This window comes from Odocoileus virginianus, chromosome 18 (genome assembly GCF_023699985.2).
Source record: "Odocoileus virginianus isolate 20LAN1187 ecotype Illinois chromosome 18, Ovbor_1.2, whole genome shotgun sequence".
NCBI classification, from domain to species: domain Eukaryota; kingdom Metazoa; phylum Chordata; class Mammalia; order Artiodactyla; family Cervidae; genus Odocoileus; species Odocoileus virginianus.
Window position 1 is genome coordinate 9,213,255 of NC_069691.1, and position 17,174 is coordinate 9,230,428.

At 33.9% G+C, this 17,174-nt stretch overlaps 1 protein-coding gene across 4 annotated transcripts in view; it reads right to left on the reverse strand.

Annotated features, from left to right (window-relative positions):
* Positions 1-17,174, reverse strand: part of VPS13A (vacuolar protein sorting 13 homolog A) — a 253,635-nt gene that overhangs the window by 204,011 nt on the left and 32,450 nt on the right. For all 4 annotated transcript variants that reach the window (XM_020879716.2, XM_020879717.2, XM_020879718.2 and 1 more), the window contains exons 7-17: positions 17,095-17,154; positions 15,252-15,311; positions 14,448-14,528; positions 11,093-11,150; positions 7,720-7,847; positions 7,434-7,540; positions 5,800-5,971; positions 5,238-5,300; positions 3,873-4,002; positions 2,965-3,059; positions 2,469-2,611 (exon numbers count right to left, since the gene is read on the reverse strand). In XM_020879716.2, the coding sequence (XP_020735375.2) occupies positions 2,469-2,611; positions 2,965-3,059; positions 3,873-4,002; positions 5,238-5,300; positions 5,800-5,971; positions 7,434-7,540; positions 7,720-7,847; positions 11,093-11,150; positions 14,448-14,528; positions 15,252-15,311; positions 17,095-17,154 (1,097 nt within the window). The remainder of the gene's footprint in view (positions 1-2,468; positions 2,612-2,964; positions 3,060-3,872; positions 4,003-5,237; positions 5,301-5,799; positions 5,972-7,433; positions 7,541-7,719; positions 7,848-11,092; positions 11,151-14,447; positions 14,529-15,251; positions 15,312-17,094; positions 17,155-17,174) is intronic.

A 17,174-nucleotide genomic window follows, 5' to 3' on the forward strand; every position in this document is an offset into this window, starting at 1 on the left:
AAATCAATGAAGTTAGAACATACTCTCACATCATGCACAAAAATAAACTCAAAGTGACTTAAAGACTTAAACATAAGATATGACACCATAAAAGTCCTAGAAGAGATATAGGCCAAAACATTCTCTTATATAAAACATACGAATGTTTTGTTAGGTCAATCTCCCAAGGCAATACAAATAAAAGTAAAATACACAAATGGGACCTAATCAAACTTGGAAGCTTTTGTACAGCAAAGGAAACCATAAAAGAACAAGAAGATAACTAGGACTGGGAGAAAACATTTGCGAAGATGTGAATGACCAGGGCTTAATTTCCTAACTATACAACAACTATTACAACTCAATAATAACAAGAGCATAAAAATCTAATCAAAAAATAGGCAGAAGATCTAAATAGACATTTCTCCAAAAACAGACATACAGATGGCCAACAGCACATGAACCGATGCGTAACAACACTAATTATTAGAGAAACACAAATCAAAACTACAATAAGGTACCACCTCTCACTGGTCAGAATGGCCATCACTGAAAATCTACAAATAACGAATGCTGAAAAGTATGTGGAGCAAACAGAGTCCTCCTACGGTGGTGGTAGGAATGTAGATTGGTACAGCCACTATGGAAAACAATATGGAGACTCATCAAAAAACTAAAAGTGGAGTTGCCACATGATTCTGCAATCCCACTCCTGGGCATACATCCAGAAAAAGTTGTAATTTGAAAAGATACACATACCTCAATGTTCAATACAACACTACTTACAATAGCCAAGACATGGAAACCTATCAAACAGATGACTGGATAAAGATGTGGTACATATATACAATGGAATACGATGGAATACTACTTAGACATAAAAAACAGACAATGTCATGTGCCATTTGTCAACATGAATGGACCTAAAGATTATCATGCTAAATGAGGTAATTTAGGAAAAGACAAGTACCATATGATATCACATATGTGGAATCTAATATATGACACAAATGAACTTGTCTATACATAGACATAGACTCAAACTTGTGGCTGTTGAGTGGGAGGGGTGGGTTGGGAGTTTAGGATTAGTAGATGCAAACTATTACATAGAGAATGGGTAGAAAAGAGGGCCCTACTGTATGGCACAGGTAACTATATATAGTATACTGTGACAAACCACGGTAGAAAAGAATATGAAAAGAATACACGTAGAGCTGAGTCACTCTGCTTTAGAGCAGAAATGAACACAACATCGTAAACCAACTACACCTCAGTGTAAGTTTTTAAAAACTAAAAGAGAAAAAATGGGCAAAGGAATTTAGTAGTTCTAAAAATAACTATACAGAAACAGCCAATAAACACATGAAAAGACGCTCAACATCATTAGCCATCAGGGAAGCGCAAGTCAAAACTACAGTGGGATTCCACTTTACACTCATTAGGATGGCTAAAATCAATCATCAAAAAGGACAGAGAAGTGCAGGAAAGGATGTAGATAAGTGGAGACCTCACACAATGTTGGTAGGAATATAAAATGATGCAGTTGCTTTGGAAAACAGTCTGGCAGTTCCTCAAAATGTTAAGTACAGTTACCATTTGAGGCAACAATTCCACTTCTGGGTAAATACCCAAGAAAATTTGAAAATTGTCCTTATAAAATATTGCTCATTAATATTCACAGCAGCATTATTCATAACAGCCAAAAGAGGATATAAACCAAATATCCATCATCTGATGAATAGGCAAACAAAATGTGGTATATTCATATAATGAAATATTAGGCAATAAAAAAGAGTGAAGTACTAATTCATGCTATACCATGGATGAACCTTGAAAACATCATGCTAAGTAAAAGAAGCTTGACAGAAAAGACCATGTATTATATGATTCAATTAATATGAAATACCCTAAACAAACAAATTCTTAGAAACAGAAAATAAATTAGCTTTTACCAATTTTGCACTGGAAAGAAGGAGCAATGGGGAGGGACTGCTAATGGGGATTAGCATTTCCTTTCTGGGGTGTTAAAATGTTCTGAAATTAGGTAAGGATAATTATCGTACAATGCTGAATAAATCAATGTGGACTCTGTATACATTACAGTGTGATAAAAAGTAAATTATACAATTTAATGGATGAATTGTATGGCACATGAATTATAACTCAATAAAGCAATTTTAAAACAGAAGGTAAAATACATTCCCAGATAAAAACAAAATTGGTGATGCTATTTCTTCTTGAATAGTGTGATTGCTGACATTTTTGTATTATTCTTTAATGTCCTTCATGTTTCCTCAGCATAAAGTTTTCTATTGAACATGTGCTATTTTAATAATCACAATATATATATATAAATGAAAAACACCAAGTTCCTAAAAATACAAAAGAATAAATTAATTCTTTACAAAATACCATATGACTCTAATCTACAATTCAACCTTACAACGAATTTTTTTCTTATAGATAAGAGAAAATAAATTAATACTTACTTAACTGCTTGCGCTCCTGGTCTTTGCACAATCAAAGTGCTAAATTCTTCCACTACAATATCCAGCAGTTCAGGTTTTTGTTGTTGTTCTCTTAGAATAATAGACATACTTTTCAAGTGAACAAAAAACTTCATTGCTTCAAACTAGAATATAAACAGGAAGAAAATGAAATAAATTATATATCTATAATATTATTTATACAATTTGTTCCTTCCAAAAACCAGAAAAATATTTCAAAAACAATCTTTACATATTAAAGGATCACCACATAATACTAAAACTAAACATAAACTAAAATTAAACATAACATAAAATTTTTTAAAAAGCCACATAACACTAAAAATTTTATTCCTACTATGGAAACTAAAACAAATGCAATATTTACAGATTCAAAGTAAGATCACCAAACACGTCAGTAACACATATTTCTGAAAGGATTAAAATCAGGCGAATCTATCAATAAATACTCAGGTATAAGGCAACAAAATATTTTTACTGTTTTTGGCAAGGTTGGATCAACTGCTGTTTCACTATAGCCAATTGCTTCATACAGCAAAATTTTTTCTTTAGGTGTCAATATTTCTTCAAGACCTACGAATCATAAAGAATGTTTTATGTTATTAACTAGTAGATAACAAGATAAAACCAAATCCAAATTTAGCCGCTTTTAATAATGTAAATTTACTCTTTTTTATAATACCTTTAAGAAATTATATTCACAAATGCTAAGATGGCATTGGCAATTTTAGGTTTATTTTTTAAAAATATAAATGACTAAATACATAAATTTAGCAATATAAATTTCTAAATGCTTGTATTAAGCACACAAAATAGCTACCCGTATTAGGTACTTAATGACATTATGCTAGTCAACATAAGTAGCATACAAAATACGAAGTATTAATATCATGTCCACCCATTTTAAAGTCGACAAAATTGAGTTTTAGAGAGCTTAAATTTGCCAGGGTCATACTGCTAATAAATGATATATCCAGGATACAAACCTAAGTCCCTAAGCCTCTGAAGTTATGATGTTAAGCATTTGGTTGGGAAGTAAAAATCTTTCCAAGAAATAATTTCAATGAAAATTTACAGTGGTTTATACTCTTTTGAAACTTTTATTTATAACTGTGCTATACACACTTACTAAATATTCTAGACATAATGCTCTTCTGAAAGCATTAGTCAGAGTTTAAAATTTTTATTTGATTTTTATTTGACATACATTTAAAATTTTATTAGCAATTTTACTTATAATAAGAATTACTTATCATATATATATATACTTTCTATGTCTATTTAATGAAAGAGAAAACTTCCTGCAAAACTTAATTTCACACTTGATGGTTAGAGACACTACCACAGCTTGGTTAACTGCACCACTGTACAATGAAATGAACGTACTTCCAGGTTTAACATCAAGTTGTTGTTTACTATTCGATTCTGACCAATTCCACATCCAGCTAAACCATCCTTTACTACCCTCTGACTCTTCTGCTCCTTCTCTGAAAATTCTGTATCCAGCTTTCTTCACCTAAAATAAACAAATTTTCAAATAAATGACAAATTATCCTTTATTTAGCAATTCAAAGAAACAGGATATTTCCAAAACTTATCTACTTTAGTGGATAAGTATAAACAACAATCATACTGACAATAAAATAGAGTAACTGTAATACTGGCCAAATATCAGAATTTAGAATTATCTGGTACTTAGCACACTGTCTTACAAGCAATAATAATGGGAGGGGAAATTGGCTTTTCACCTTTAAGACCAATCACTGAGAAAGAATTTTTTCCCCACTGAAACTGTCTTGAACAGATGTGGCAAATAAATGGTTTAAATAGATGTGGCGAAAGAATACGTCAAATTTTCTTGTAATATGGTGTTTTTCTTCAGACACTAAGTCATGTCCGACTCTGTGACCCCATGGACTACAGCGTGCCAGCCTTCCCTGCCTGTCCTTCACTACATCCTGGAGTTTGCTCAAATTCTTGTTCACTGAGTCAGTGATGCCATCCAAACATCTCATCCTTTGTCACTCCCTTTCTCCTCCTGCTCTCAGTCTTTCCCAGTATCAATCAGGGTGTTTTCCAATGAGCTGGCTCTCCACATCAGGTGGCCAAAGTATTGGAGTTTTAGCATCAATCCTTCCAATGAATATTCAGGGTTGATTTCCTTTAGGATTGACTGGTTTGAGCTCCTTGCTCTCCAAGGGACTCTCAAGAGTCTTCTCCAGCACCACAATTCGAAAGCATCAATTATCTGGTGCTCAGTCTTCTTTATAGTCCAACTCTCACATCCATACATGACTACTGGGAAAACCATAGTTCTGACTATATGAACCTTTGTCAGCAGAGCTTGATGTCTCTGGTTTTTAATATGCTGTCTAGGTTTGCCATAGCTTTTCTTCCAAAGTGCAAATGTCTTTTAATTTTGTAGCTGCAGTCACCATCACCGATGATTTTGGAGCCAAAGAAAACAAAAGCTGCCACTGTTTCCACTTTTTCCCTATCTATTTGCCATGAAGTGATGAGACTGGATGCCATGGTTTTAGTCTTTTGAATGCTGAGTTTCAAGCCAGGTTTTCACTCTTTCACCCTCATCAAGAAGTTCTTTAGTTCCTCTTTACTTTCTGCCATTATTCTTATAATACAGGTAAGCAAATTTGAATCCCTTTTAGGAAATAGTATAATACAGCACAATACCAATAAATTCTATATAAATTATAAATTTATTTTACTAATTGAAGGACAATCTGGAATTACCTCAACTTCCGCCTGTTGTCTTGCTATAGTTATGTTAAACACATCCAAAGTCTTTTCCAACGCCTAAAAATATAAATAAAATGTGTTTACATAACTTTATATAGATAATTTCATATATGCTCTATCAAACTGCTGCACTAGAGAAAACACAGGAAATTGAAAATAAGTCATCCATCAATATGATATTTCTCTTAAATTCTGAAAAGCAATGCTTGTATATATATCAACTTGGAAATTTGGCTTTGAAACCAACACTGAGAAGACTGGGATCAATGCAGCAAATACTTTCTAGGACTCTGAGGTTTATAAACGTCATAATAATGTGAGGCTTCAAGTTACTATTTACATAAACCCAAATCTCTCCAGATTGAGAAGAATCTGAAATTCCAAACGATCACCAGAATTTCTATCATCCAACTGAAGTTAAGGAGTATGAAAAAGTCTAAGTAAAAGAGACAGAGAATGCCAGTCAAAATTAGAACAAATAAGTAGGAAGTGTTAATCACTAAAGACTGAGGACTTAAGTATTACAAAATATTCAACAAATTTTTAAAATACTAACCTCCAAAGAGTTGAGAAGTTCACCAGATGGCTTCTTACTTGTTAGCTTTTTTTTATACAGTTCTTTATATTGCTTCATTTTTTGCCTATGTTCTCTAATATGCTTCCAGGACCACATCCGTAAGTGGGGGCGAATGTTTACTTCAAGAATACCACGTATAGCATAAGCCCACCTAGTTAAAAAATAAAAACAAAAACTCTCCCCTTAAAAACACTCTCAAACCAACAGTATGAAATATAACTGACATCACTTCTGTTCTAACAACATACATAATACAGAGACTGTGAAAATATTATCTAGCACTGGCTTCTTACCAACCCTATTAGTAGTTAATTAAGAACACAATATTTTGTCTTATCTTTTTCCCAAATGAAAATAAGCAAAATTACAGAATTTTGTTATAACACAGTTCTACCAAAAAACTATTAAAGTATTAATTGGCAACTAGCCCTGTAGCCACCTGAATAGTAAATAAAATACTCAACTGAAAAAGTAACCGCAACTTTGAAAACTTAGGTAAGAGCTTAATAACTAAAAAAAAAGACTACTTCTGAATTTTAAAAACAGGTTGCACTTTACAGACTCCCATAACTTTTTCAGATTTATAACAGGTAGAGTGTTCTGATACCAAAGTTTGAAAACTAAAAAAAGACATGGTTGAAAAAGAAACTGGGATTTTTTTTTAGTAATTTCAAAAATACAGTAAATGAATAGACTGCTAGTATTTCCAGCTGCAAATTAAGCAAAAGCCACTACAAGTGTTTCAGGCCAAATATCATAATATAGCTTATATCAGCCTTTAAAGAGAGTATCTTAAAACTCTTAAAGTCAAGAAATTCACTTTTATGCTGTCATTTTTTTAATACAACTGAAGACACATTAATGCCACAGACATTAGTATCTGCAAAAATTCCCTAGGCAATAAATAATGTGCTAAAATAAATTTCACTGAGCAATTCCACTTCTGAGTATTTATGTGAAGAAAATGAAAACACTAACTCAGAAAGATATACGCACCCGCATGTTCACTGCAGCAGTGTTTACAAGAGCCAAGATATGGAAACAATCAACTGTCCACAGATGGATGAAAGGATAAAGTGTACACACACACTCACACACACACACACACACACCCGCCCAACCGACAAATGTTACTTAGCCATAAAAACGGAGTAAAATCCTGGCATTTGTTACAACATGAATGAACAATGATGGGCATTATGCTAAGCAAAATAAGTGAGAGAAAGACAAATACTGTAGAATTCACTTATATAAAGTTTTTTTTTTTTTTTAATGAGCTCATAGATACAGAGAACAGACTGGTGAGAGGCAAAAGTAGTGGGTGGGGGATGGGCAAAATGGGTGAAGCGGGTCCAAAAAACTTCCAGTTACAGTATAAATAAGTTATGGGCATATAATGTACAGCAAGTTGACAATAGCTAATCATATTGTATGGCATATTTGAAAGTTGCTAAGAGAGTAGATATTAAAAGTTCTCATAAGAAAAATAGTTTTACTAACTATGTGTGATATTGGACATTAAAGACTTATTGTGGTGATCCTTTCTCAGTATGTACAAATATCCAATCATTATGGCAATTATACTTCAATTTAAAAAATTTAAAGCATATTACCATTCTTTGGCATGGTATTGAAGAGGTACCTCAGGTTTGAATTTCCTGTATGGTAGATTTTGCGTCATCATATCAACCGATTCAAGAAATTCCATAAAACTGAAATACTGAAGAATGAAAAAATTAAATCTTTAAGATTTTTTTAATTGTCAAAGATAAAAATTAAATTACTAACTTATTTAACATAATGTTTATTATATACCATCATGAATCAACACTTAAAATCTTAGCTCTGCTTTTAACAAACTATAACCTACAATTTAAAATTTCATTTTAAAAAAATCACCTGTGGTTTATTAAGTTCGATTGTTATGTCATGTAACTCAACACCCAGGTCTATTTTGGGGGCAGAAAAGTCAAAATCCGATCTGCGATTCATCTGAAGTTTGGCATTAGCAGATATGGGGCGAAATACTGAAAAATAACACAAATTTTTAAAAATTATATTGAGTTCTTTTTCCAAGTCGCAAAGTGCTAGAGGAATCAAGCTGAAAATGCTCATTTTCATTTCTTCTATACCCTTTCCAGGTTCCAGATTTCCATACTGCTATAACTTGATCAGATGAATTATCACTTAGTCTTGAGGAATCTTTTACCTTTATCTACAACCCATACTGCTTTTTGCAAGTACAATAAAAGCTAACTGAACTGCCCCTCAAAAAAAAAAAAAAAACCCTAAGAAGCAGGAACACGCTCTAAGAGGCAAAACAGTCCAACAAGACAGTTCTAATGAAAGTATAGTTTCAAGAATGAATGCACATCAAAAATGCTAAGGGGAAAAATATTTTATTTAACCACTGACTTTCATTATGTAACTGTAATTCCTGGATTTCAGGTCAGTGTCTCTGTATCCATCTGTTCCCCACTTTTAACTTGAAAAATGAGAAGAGAAAAGATTAGAGCTTGTCCAGGATAACCTTCTTGGCTCAATCCATATTTAAGATTTCTCTTAATCTTTTACATTTAGCACCAAAAAGTATAAGAATAATGCAGAGGGACACTAGTAATAGAAGAATCTAGAAAAAGATCAACTACTAAATCATAAGTTAATGTGTATATAAAGATAATATATTCCTCTTGTTTTAACCATCCCTAAAGTGCAGCACTGAATTCAAAAATACTTTTAATTTGAATTGAACAAAAAGATATTTATCAATAGGAGACAGGATAAATTTGCTATGGTACATCTATACAACAGAATACTATACAGTTACAAATGAGAAAAATTTACATGTACCTAAGTAGAAGGATTTAAAAGAGCAAGCTTAAAAAAGTATATGTATAAAGCAATAGTATCAGTATTTGAAAAGTAAAATTATTATTCTCCCCCAGCTTTAATTTTTGTTACATAGAAAACTACGCCACCTACTATACCCTCTCTGGTTGTAATAATCCATCCATGGGCTACACTCTCTCCCATCTTTCTCAGATTGGCTCCTGGTAACTGGAATTTCTAAGTGATTTCAATATACAAGTGATTGTTCCAGTACCATAGTCTCTCAGTTCCTTAAATTCTTTTGCGCTCACCTCACCCACTAGACTTAATCATTCCAGTATCCTCAATCTCTCAATAAACTCAGTTTCAAACATCCAATTCTACTAACACCACCTCTAGTAATCCAATACCAAACCTTCAAGTCTTAAGGGAACTACCATTCATTCTGTGACCAGGAAAAAAACAAAATCAAAGTGATTGGTCTCACATTAATGTCATAAATCTCAAGTAGACACTTAATGTGGCTGACTGATCACACAACATTCTTTCAGTCCAAGGATATGCCAGATCCATACCACAGCCTGTTTTGTATAGCCAGTGAGCTAAAAATAATCTTTACACTTTTATTAAAGTATTGTTTAAAAGAAACAGAAAAACATGTGACAGACTATATATTCATGACCTGTAAAATATATGTCTACTACATGGCCCTTTGCAAAAAGAAAGTTAGCCCACCCCTACTTTGACCCAGTGGTTCTCAAACTGTAGCATTCCTCAGAATCACCAGGACAGGTTGTTAAAGACAGACTGTTGAGCCTCACTCTCAGAGGCTCTGACTAAGCATGCCTGGGATGGGCCCAAGAATTTACATTTCTAACATGGTTTCAAGCGATACTGATGGTGCTAATCTGAACCACACTTTGCTAACACTGCTCTCGCCAGCATTCTCTCACTCTCCTACATGGAGATCTCATAGCCCCTCCTCCCTCCAAAAACCTCTAATGCCTTAATTTTTAAAAAAAGAAAGAGTTCAGAAGAAAAAATAAATCCCATTAACTCCAATCACCATATTTATTTGTTCACCCAACATCAGGACTTCTGTTATAACTGAAATCTATTGTATAAACAAACTGACCATGCTCCTCTCTGTGACAAAGCACAATTCTACCTTCTTTCACCCACATCAATACATAATAATTACACTTCACTCTCTCACCTTCCATGTTCTAAGGATCATCCCAATCTTAGCCTCTTAACAAGCTATTAACAAGCTACTATCTTTCCCATTATATAAAAAACAAAACAAAATCTTTCATTCATCCTTTCCCCTCCACTGTGTCAGTTATCAATTTACTGCTATAACCTCCAGATTACCCTTCCCTACCTGCTCTGAACCCTAGACTTCCAGGCTCATTCTTTAGAGTTCTCTTTACTTTTTTGTTAGCCAATCCTTTAAACGTCTTTTTCTTTACCAGTTGGCATAACACTGCTCCTTGTTAGGAGAGGACACAGGAGAGACACTGCAGGGGGAAGGAGTTATGCTTCATGGCACTGCTGTGCTCGCTCAGCAGACACCTGCTGGGCCATGGTTCTCCACCAGCTCCTGAAAAAAACGGCTTCTCCAGTGTCCAGGGCCTGCAGCACAACACATTTCTTCAGCACTAGACTCCGGCAGCACAGAGCAGCTAGCACCACCCAAGAGCCAGCAAATTCTCTCAACACATTGCTCAGGAGGTGTTAGAGTGCAGTGCCTTCTACAGACAACTCTCCACAAGACTTCTTAATGGGTCAATTTCCCAGAAGTTCCTTCAGGCTAATTTACAAGTTTTACCAACAGGGCATCAGAGACTTTCCTGCCAGTGAGTGACTCACAGCAATCCCCTCTCCAGCAAGTTCCAGATCTCAGTGTGAAGGAGACAGACACACTTCTTTGGGCACTTCACCTAAGTCCTAGGGTAAAGGCTCTTTCTTCTAGCTGTTGGGATGGCCAAAAAGTTCACTCAGATCTTTCCGTAAGATGTTATGGAAAGAGTCAAACGAGCTTTTTGGCCAACCCTATACTATTCTTGCATTCTATAAAGAATATACTTTACTCTTTGTTAGCCAATCCCTTGTTACTCTAATCCCCTGTTATATTTAGTGATTCTTCATAAATACTTTCCCTTCTCAAATTACTATGTGGTTCCTGTCTCTTCATCAGACTCTGAATGAAACAGCCAGAAATGACAGTAGGGTAAAGAAGAAATAAGTCAAAATTAAACTGACAGATTTGAGAATCATCAACACACATGATACAGCAAAGTGTTTTGCTTTTGTGTACATATTAGAAATATTTAATTTTATGAGAAAATTAACATGAAATACCACAGTAATATCAACAATATTCATTTCAAATTTATACTGATTACTTTAATTGTACATTTATCTTATGAAATTTACTTACCAAAATCATAACCTTCTGGAACAATATTTTCATCAACAATGCCATTCCTCAGGCTGCTCTATTAAAAATCAAATTGATATTACTTATATTGATGCTAATACTAGTATATGCAAAAAATGTTTAAAAGCAATTTAAAAAAATAACTCAAACTTAGAGTACAGCTAAGAAAATACTAAAGTGACTAAACACTATTTCATCAAACTACTATTATGTAAGAAGGTTCTAGAAATTAAGATAGGAATATATTTATATATATTTGTATACAAGCACATACACAAAATTTCATAAAATTCACCATCTCTTTAAGACAAAACAAAGTGGGTACAAAAGTAACATATCTCAATATAATGAAGGTCATAGATGACAAGCCCATAATTATCATCATACTCAAGCGTGAAAAGCTGAAAGCTTCTCTTCTAAGATCAGAAACAAGACAAAGATACTCACTTTCACTTTTATTCAACACAGTATTAGAAGTCTTAGCCAGAGAAATTAGGTAAGAAAAAGAAATAAAAGGCATACAAGTTGGAAAGGAAGAAGTAAAACTTTCACTATTTGCAGAGGACATAATGATATATAGAAAACTCTGAAGACTCCACCAAAAACTGCTAAAACTAATAATAAATGAGTTAAAGTTGCAGGACACAAAAATCAATATACAGAAATCTGTAGTATTTCTTTACACTAACAACAAACTATCAGAAAGAAAAAATAACAATTCCATTTACAATTGCATTAAAATATAAGAATAAACTTCACTATGGAGGTAAAAGGCTTGTACCCTGAAAACAATAAGGCACTGAGGAACAAAAATAAAAAGTACACTAACTAATGGAAAGATATTCCATGCTCATGAATTAGAATAAGTAATATTGTTAAAAGATTCATATTACCCAAAGCAATCTGCAGATATGTTGCAATCTCCATCAAAATACCAACGGCATTTCTCACAGAAATAGAAAAAACAAAATTCGTATGGAACCACAAAAGAACCCAAATAGCCAAAGCAATCCTGAGAAAGAACAAAGCTGGAGTTGTCATCTTCTCTGATATCTAACTATATTATAAAGCTAAGAGCAATTAGTATCTGTCACACAGACAGACACACAGATCAACAGACTAGAACAGACAACCCAGAAATAAACCCACGCAGATGTGGTCCAAGAACCACTGCAGAGGGTGACTGCAGCCATGAAATTAAAAGACACTTGCTCCTTGGAAGGAAAGTCACGACAAACCTAGACAGCGTATTTAAAAGCAGAGACCTCACTTTGCCAACAAAGATCCATAGAGTCAAAGCTGTGGTTTTTCCAGTTGTACACAATGTACAGTTGTGAGAGGCAGACCATAAGGAAGGTGAGAGCTAAAGAATTGATGGTTTCTAACTGTGGTGCTGGAAAAGACTCCTGAGAGTCCCTTGGACAGCAAGGAGATCAAACCAGTCAATCCTAAAGGAAACCAAGCCTGAATATTCATTGGAAGGACTGATGCTGAAGTTGAAGCTCCAATACTTTGGTCACCTGATGTGACGAGCTGACCCATTAGAAAAGACCCTGATGCTGGGAAAGATTGAGGGCAGGAGGAGGAGTGAGTGAGAGAGGATAAGATGGTTGGATGGCATAACCAATTCAATGGACATGAGTTTGAGCAAAGTCTGGGATATAGTGAAGGGCAGGAAAGCCTGGCATGTTGCAGTACATGGGGTTGCAAAGAGTCAGACACAACTTAGCAACTGAACAACAACATACATGGTCAGTTATAACTCACGACCAAGGAGTCAAGAACATACAATGGGAAAAGGACAGTCTCTTCAATAAATGGTTTTGAGAAAACTTGACAGCTAGTTGAGAAAGAATGAAATCTGACGACCTTACACAGTAAATGAAAAGAACTCAAAATGGATTAAAGACTTGAACATAATACCTAAAATCATAAAAACTCCAGAAGAAAATAGATGGTAAGCTCTCTGATATCAGTTTTAGCAATGAGTTTTTAGATTTGACAGCAAAAGTAAAAGCAACGAAAGCAAAAAAAAACAAACTGACTACATCAAATTAACAGCTTTTGCACAGCAAAGAAAACTATCAAATACATGAAAAGGGAACCTATAAATGAAAGAAAATATATGAAAATATTATATCTGATAAGGAGCTAATATCTGAAATATATAATGAACCCCTATAACTCAAAAGCAAAAAAACTCAAACAACCCTATTAAAAATTTCAAAATAGAAATACGGATGGCTAACAGATACATGGAAAGATGCTCATCATCCCTAATGATTAGAGAAATGTAAACCAAAACCACAATGAAATACTACCTTAAGCTTGTTAGAATAACTATTATCAAAAACCAAAAAAATTATAAATGTTGGTGAAAATGTGGAAAAAAGAAAACCCTTCTGTTCTGTTGGTGGACACAAATTGGTGCAGACCCTATGGACAATTATGGAAGGACCTCAACAGTTAAAAACAGAACTATCATATAACCCAACAGCTCCACTTCTGAGAAGAAAATAAACATACTAGAAAGCATATCTACACTCCATGTTCACTGCAGCATTATTTATAATAGCCAAGATATGGAAACAACATAAATATCCATCAAGAGTGAATGAAGAAAATGATTTATACACACACACACAGACACACACTGTGGAGTATCACTCAGCCATTAAAAATGAGAGTGAAATCTTGCCATTGGGACATCACAAATGGACCTTGCGGGCATTATGCTAAGTGAAGTAGCTCAGAGAGAGAAAAACAAACACTGTACTATCTCGCTGATATGTGGAATTTAGAAGAAGAAAAACAGAGAACAGATCAGTGGTTGCAGAGGAGGGAGGTACTGATAGGACGGGAAAAAAATTGACAAAGGGAGCCAAAAAGTCCAAACTTTCAGTTATAAAATAATTATTTATTACCTCATGGAGATGTAATATACAGCATGGTGGCTATCATTAATAATACTGTTGCATATTTGAGAGTTGTTATGAGTAAATCTTACAAGTTCTCATCACAAGAAAAACAATTATATAATTACATATGGTGATTGACATTACTGGACTTATTGTGTTGATCATTTTGCAATATATACAAGTCTCAAAACATTATGGTGCACACATAACTAAGAAATGTTTCATATCAGTTACACCGAAAAGCTATGTTTACATACGTCTATGTACAAACATATATATTCACCTACTGCTGAAAATTTTAATGGATTTTTGCCTAGGAAAAAAAGGACCACTGACTAACATACTATCTACAGTATGTTAGATAAATGACAAAGAATAAAACTATGCAAAATATGATACCAAAGATATATATGCATATATCAAAAAAATTTACTTACCAATGATTCATCATAATTACTAAGATAAAACAGCTGAGACTTCACGTTCCAATAGGCAAAAAGGTTATCCAATCGGATTAACTGAAAACAAATCAAATTTATTATAATCCTCATTTTCAATGAAGATTCTTTAGTATATGCTTTTTCAGAAGTCTCAAATAATTGGTCATATAACACTTAAGTCAACACAATTCACAAAAATCCTTATCTATGTCACTTGTCTTAAAGCTGTGGTACATATACACAATGGAATATTACTCAGCCATTAAAAAGAATTCATTTGAATCAGTTCTAATGAGGTGGATGAAACTGGAGCCCATTATACAGAGTGAAGTAAGCCAGAAAGAAAAACACCAATACAGTATACTAATGCATATATATGGAATTTAGAAAGATGATAACAATAACTCTATATGCAAGACAGAAAAAGACACACAGATGTATAGAACAGACTTTTGGACTCTATGGGAGAAGGCGAGGGTGGGATGATCTGAGAGAACAGCATTGAAACATGTATATTATCAAGTGTGAAGCAGATCGCCAGTCCAGGTTGGATGCATGAGACAAGTGCTCGGGGCTGGTGCACCGGGATGACCCAGAGGGATGGGATGGGGAGGGAGGTGGGAGGGGGGTTCAGGATGGGGAACACATGTATATCCATGGCTGATTCATGTCAATGTATGGCAAAAGCCACTACAACATTGTAAAGTAGTTAGCCTCCAACTAATAAAAATAATTGGGGGGAAAAAAAGTATCTTTTGTCAAGCCCATGGACTGACAAAACATAGTATTTGTTTATTTTACCTTACGAAATAGTTTCTCAGTTTCATCATGTAAACATGGAATCCAGTATTGATCCGTTGTCTGAAAAGGGAAAAAAGAAGCAGTAAAAACTGTCACTTGCATGTGAAATGGCAGAGTGATAAACAGAATCTATCCTGCGCTAGACCAATCTTCCATTAAAATGTCCTTGAAAACATAACATTTAGTCAAAGAATATTAACTGAATATTCTGTATTCAAAAATCTCATTGCCTGGTGAAAAAATAGAAAGCAAATTACAAACCAGTAAGTGCCATTATTGAGGTTAAATACACAGTACTCTGGGAGACTGAAGTCCATAACTAGAGACTCCACAGAAGGAGCCTCAATTTCAAGTATGTGATGGCAAAAGTGATACCTAACCTAAGTGACACATTAATTGAAATTATCAATTCTAAATTTAGTATGGAATATGATTCATGGTAGGAAGATATCTGAATGTATGGTATGTTCAAAGAACTGAAGTAGCCCAATTTGGCCCAAAAATATACTCAAAACAGAGAAAAGAGGTAAAACCAGGTGTCCTACCAAGGGTCAGATTACACAGGGATTATAAACTATTTTGACAAAATTATGGACTTTAAAAGCAATGAAAAGTCACTGAGAGAAATCAATTGATATCAAATGCTTATATTTAAAAGATGGTTTTCATTTTTTCTAGAGAACTAAATGGACTGGAACAGTGGTGCTCAAATTTTATCATGCAATTAGGATGACCTGGAGGGTTTTTTAAACAAAACAGCTGGGTCTCAGCCTGAGTTTGCAATTGAGTATGACTTGGTTGGGAGACAAGTTTCCAAATACCTCCAAAACCAGTGGTGAAAACCACTGCTGACACTGTTACCAATCACCTTCACATTGCCAAATCCAATGGCTAATTTTCCAATCTTATTTTTCAATGTTACAATAGCATTTGACCATTAACCTCACCCAACTTTATTGAATAACTTTTCACTTGACTTTTCTCTTTTCCTGTTTGAGGTGGATCCAAATTTTAAAAACCACACACAAAAACTGAATGAACATAAAAAACAAAAGCATATAATGAAATACTATACAGCAGTTGAACTGAATCAATTAAACTACATGTGGCAATAAACACGTCACAAACAATGTGTAGCAAAATGGAAACTGAGAGAAGAATCATGTAACACTTATATGAACTTTTAAAAATCTACCAAATACTACACATTTTCAATGGATATACAGTGTAAAGTTTAAAAATGTAAGATGTTTACCTCTTGGGTGGGAGAGAAGAGTGGAGCAGAATACAAAAGGAATTTAAACTTTATTCATAACAGCTTAGTCTTTAAAAGTATTTAAAATTTAAACTAAATGACAAACTTAACTATCATCCATTCTGGATACAAGCAAGTGTCTCAAAATTCTTATGTTCTCCTACAGTTTTAAAGTTTCTTAATTAAAAAACTAAACAGGAAGAAAGTATGCCATGATTACCAGTAACAGTGATGATGAAATGATATGATTCTGTATACTTTCCACAACTAATCAAAGATTCTGAAATGAACATTACTTTTATTTTATACTTATGCATTTAAAATTCAGAATGGATTTTTTAAAGTAAAATAAGTATGAAACATCATAATTGGTAAATAGTCTCTCACATATGAAATTAAATTTGATTATCAACCTTTTTTTAAATATGAAACGACCTACCCCCAGTTTCAATCCAGTCTATGCACTTCCTGTATGAATTCTATATAGACACCTACTCCTGATGCTGGCATACATTAAGTAATTATCAGTAATTTAATTAACTATATTGCAAAAATGAATATGGTTAAATTTCTTTTTAAACAACATACCTGCATGCTGAGATTCTGAAGGGAAATACCAAATGACAGAGGGTTTTCTCGATTTGTGACCTAAAGAGGGAGGAGAGTAA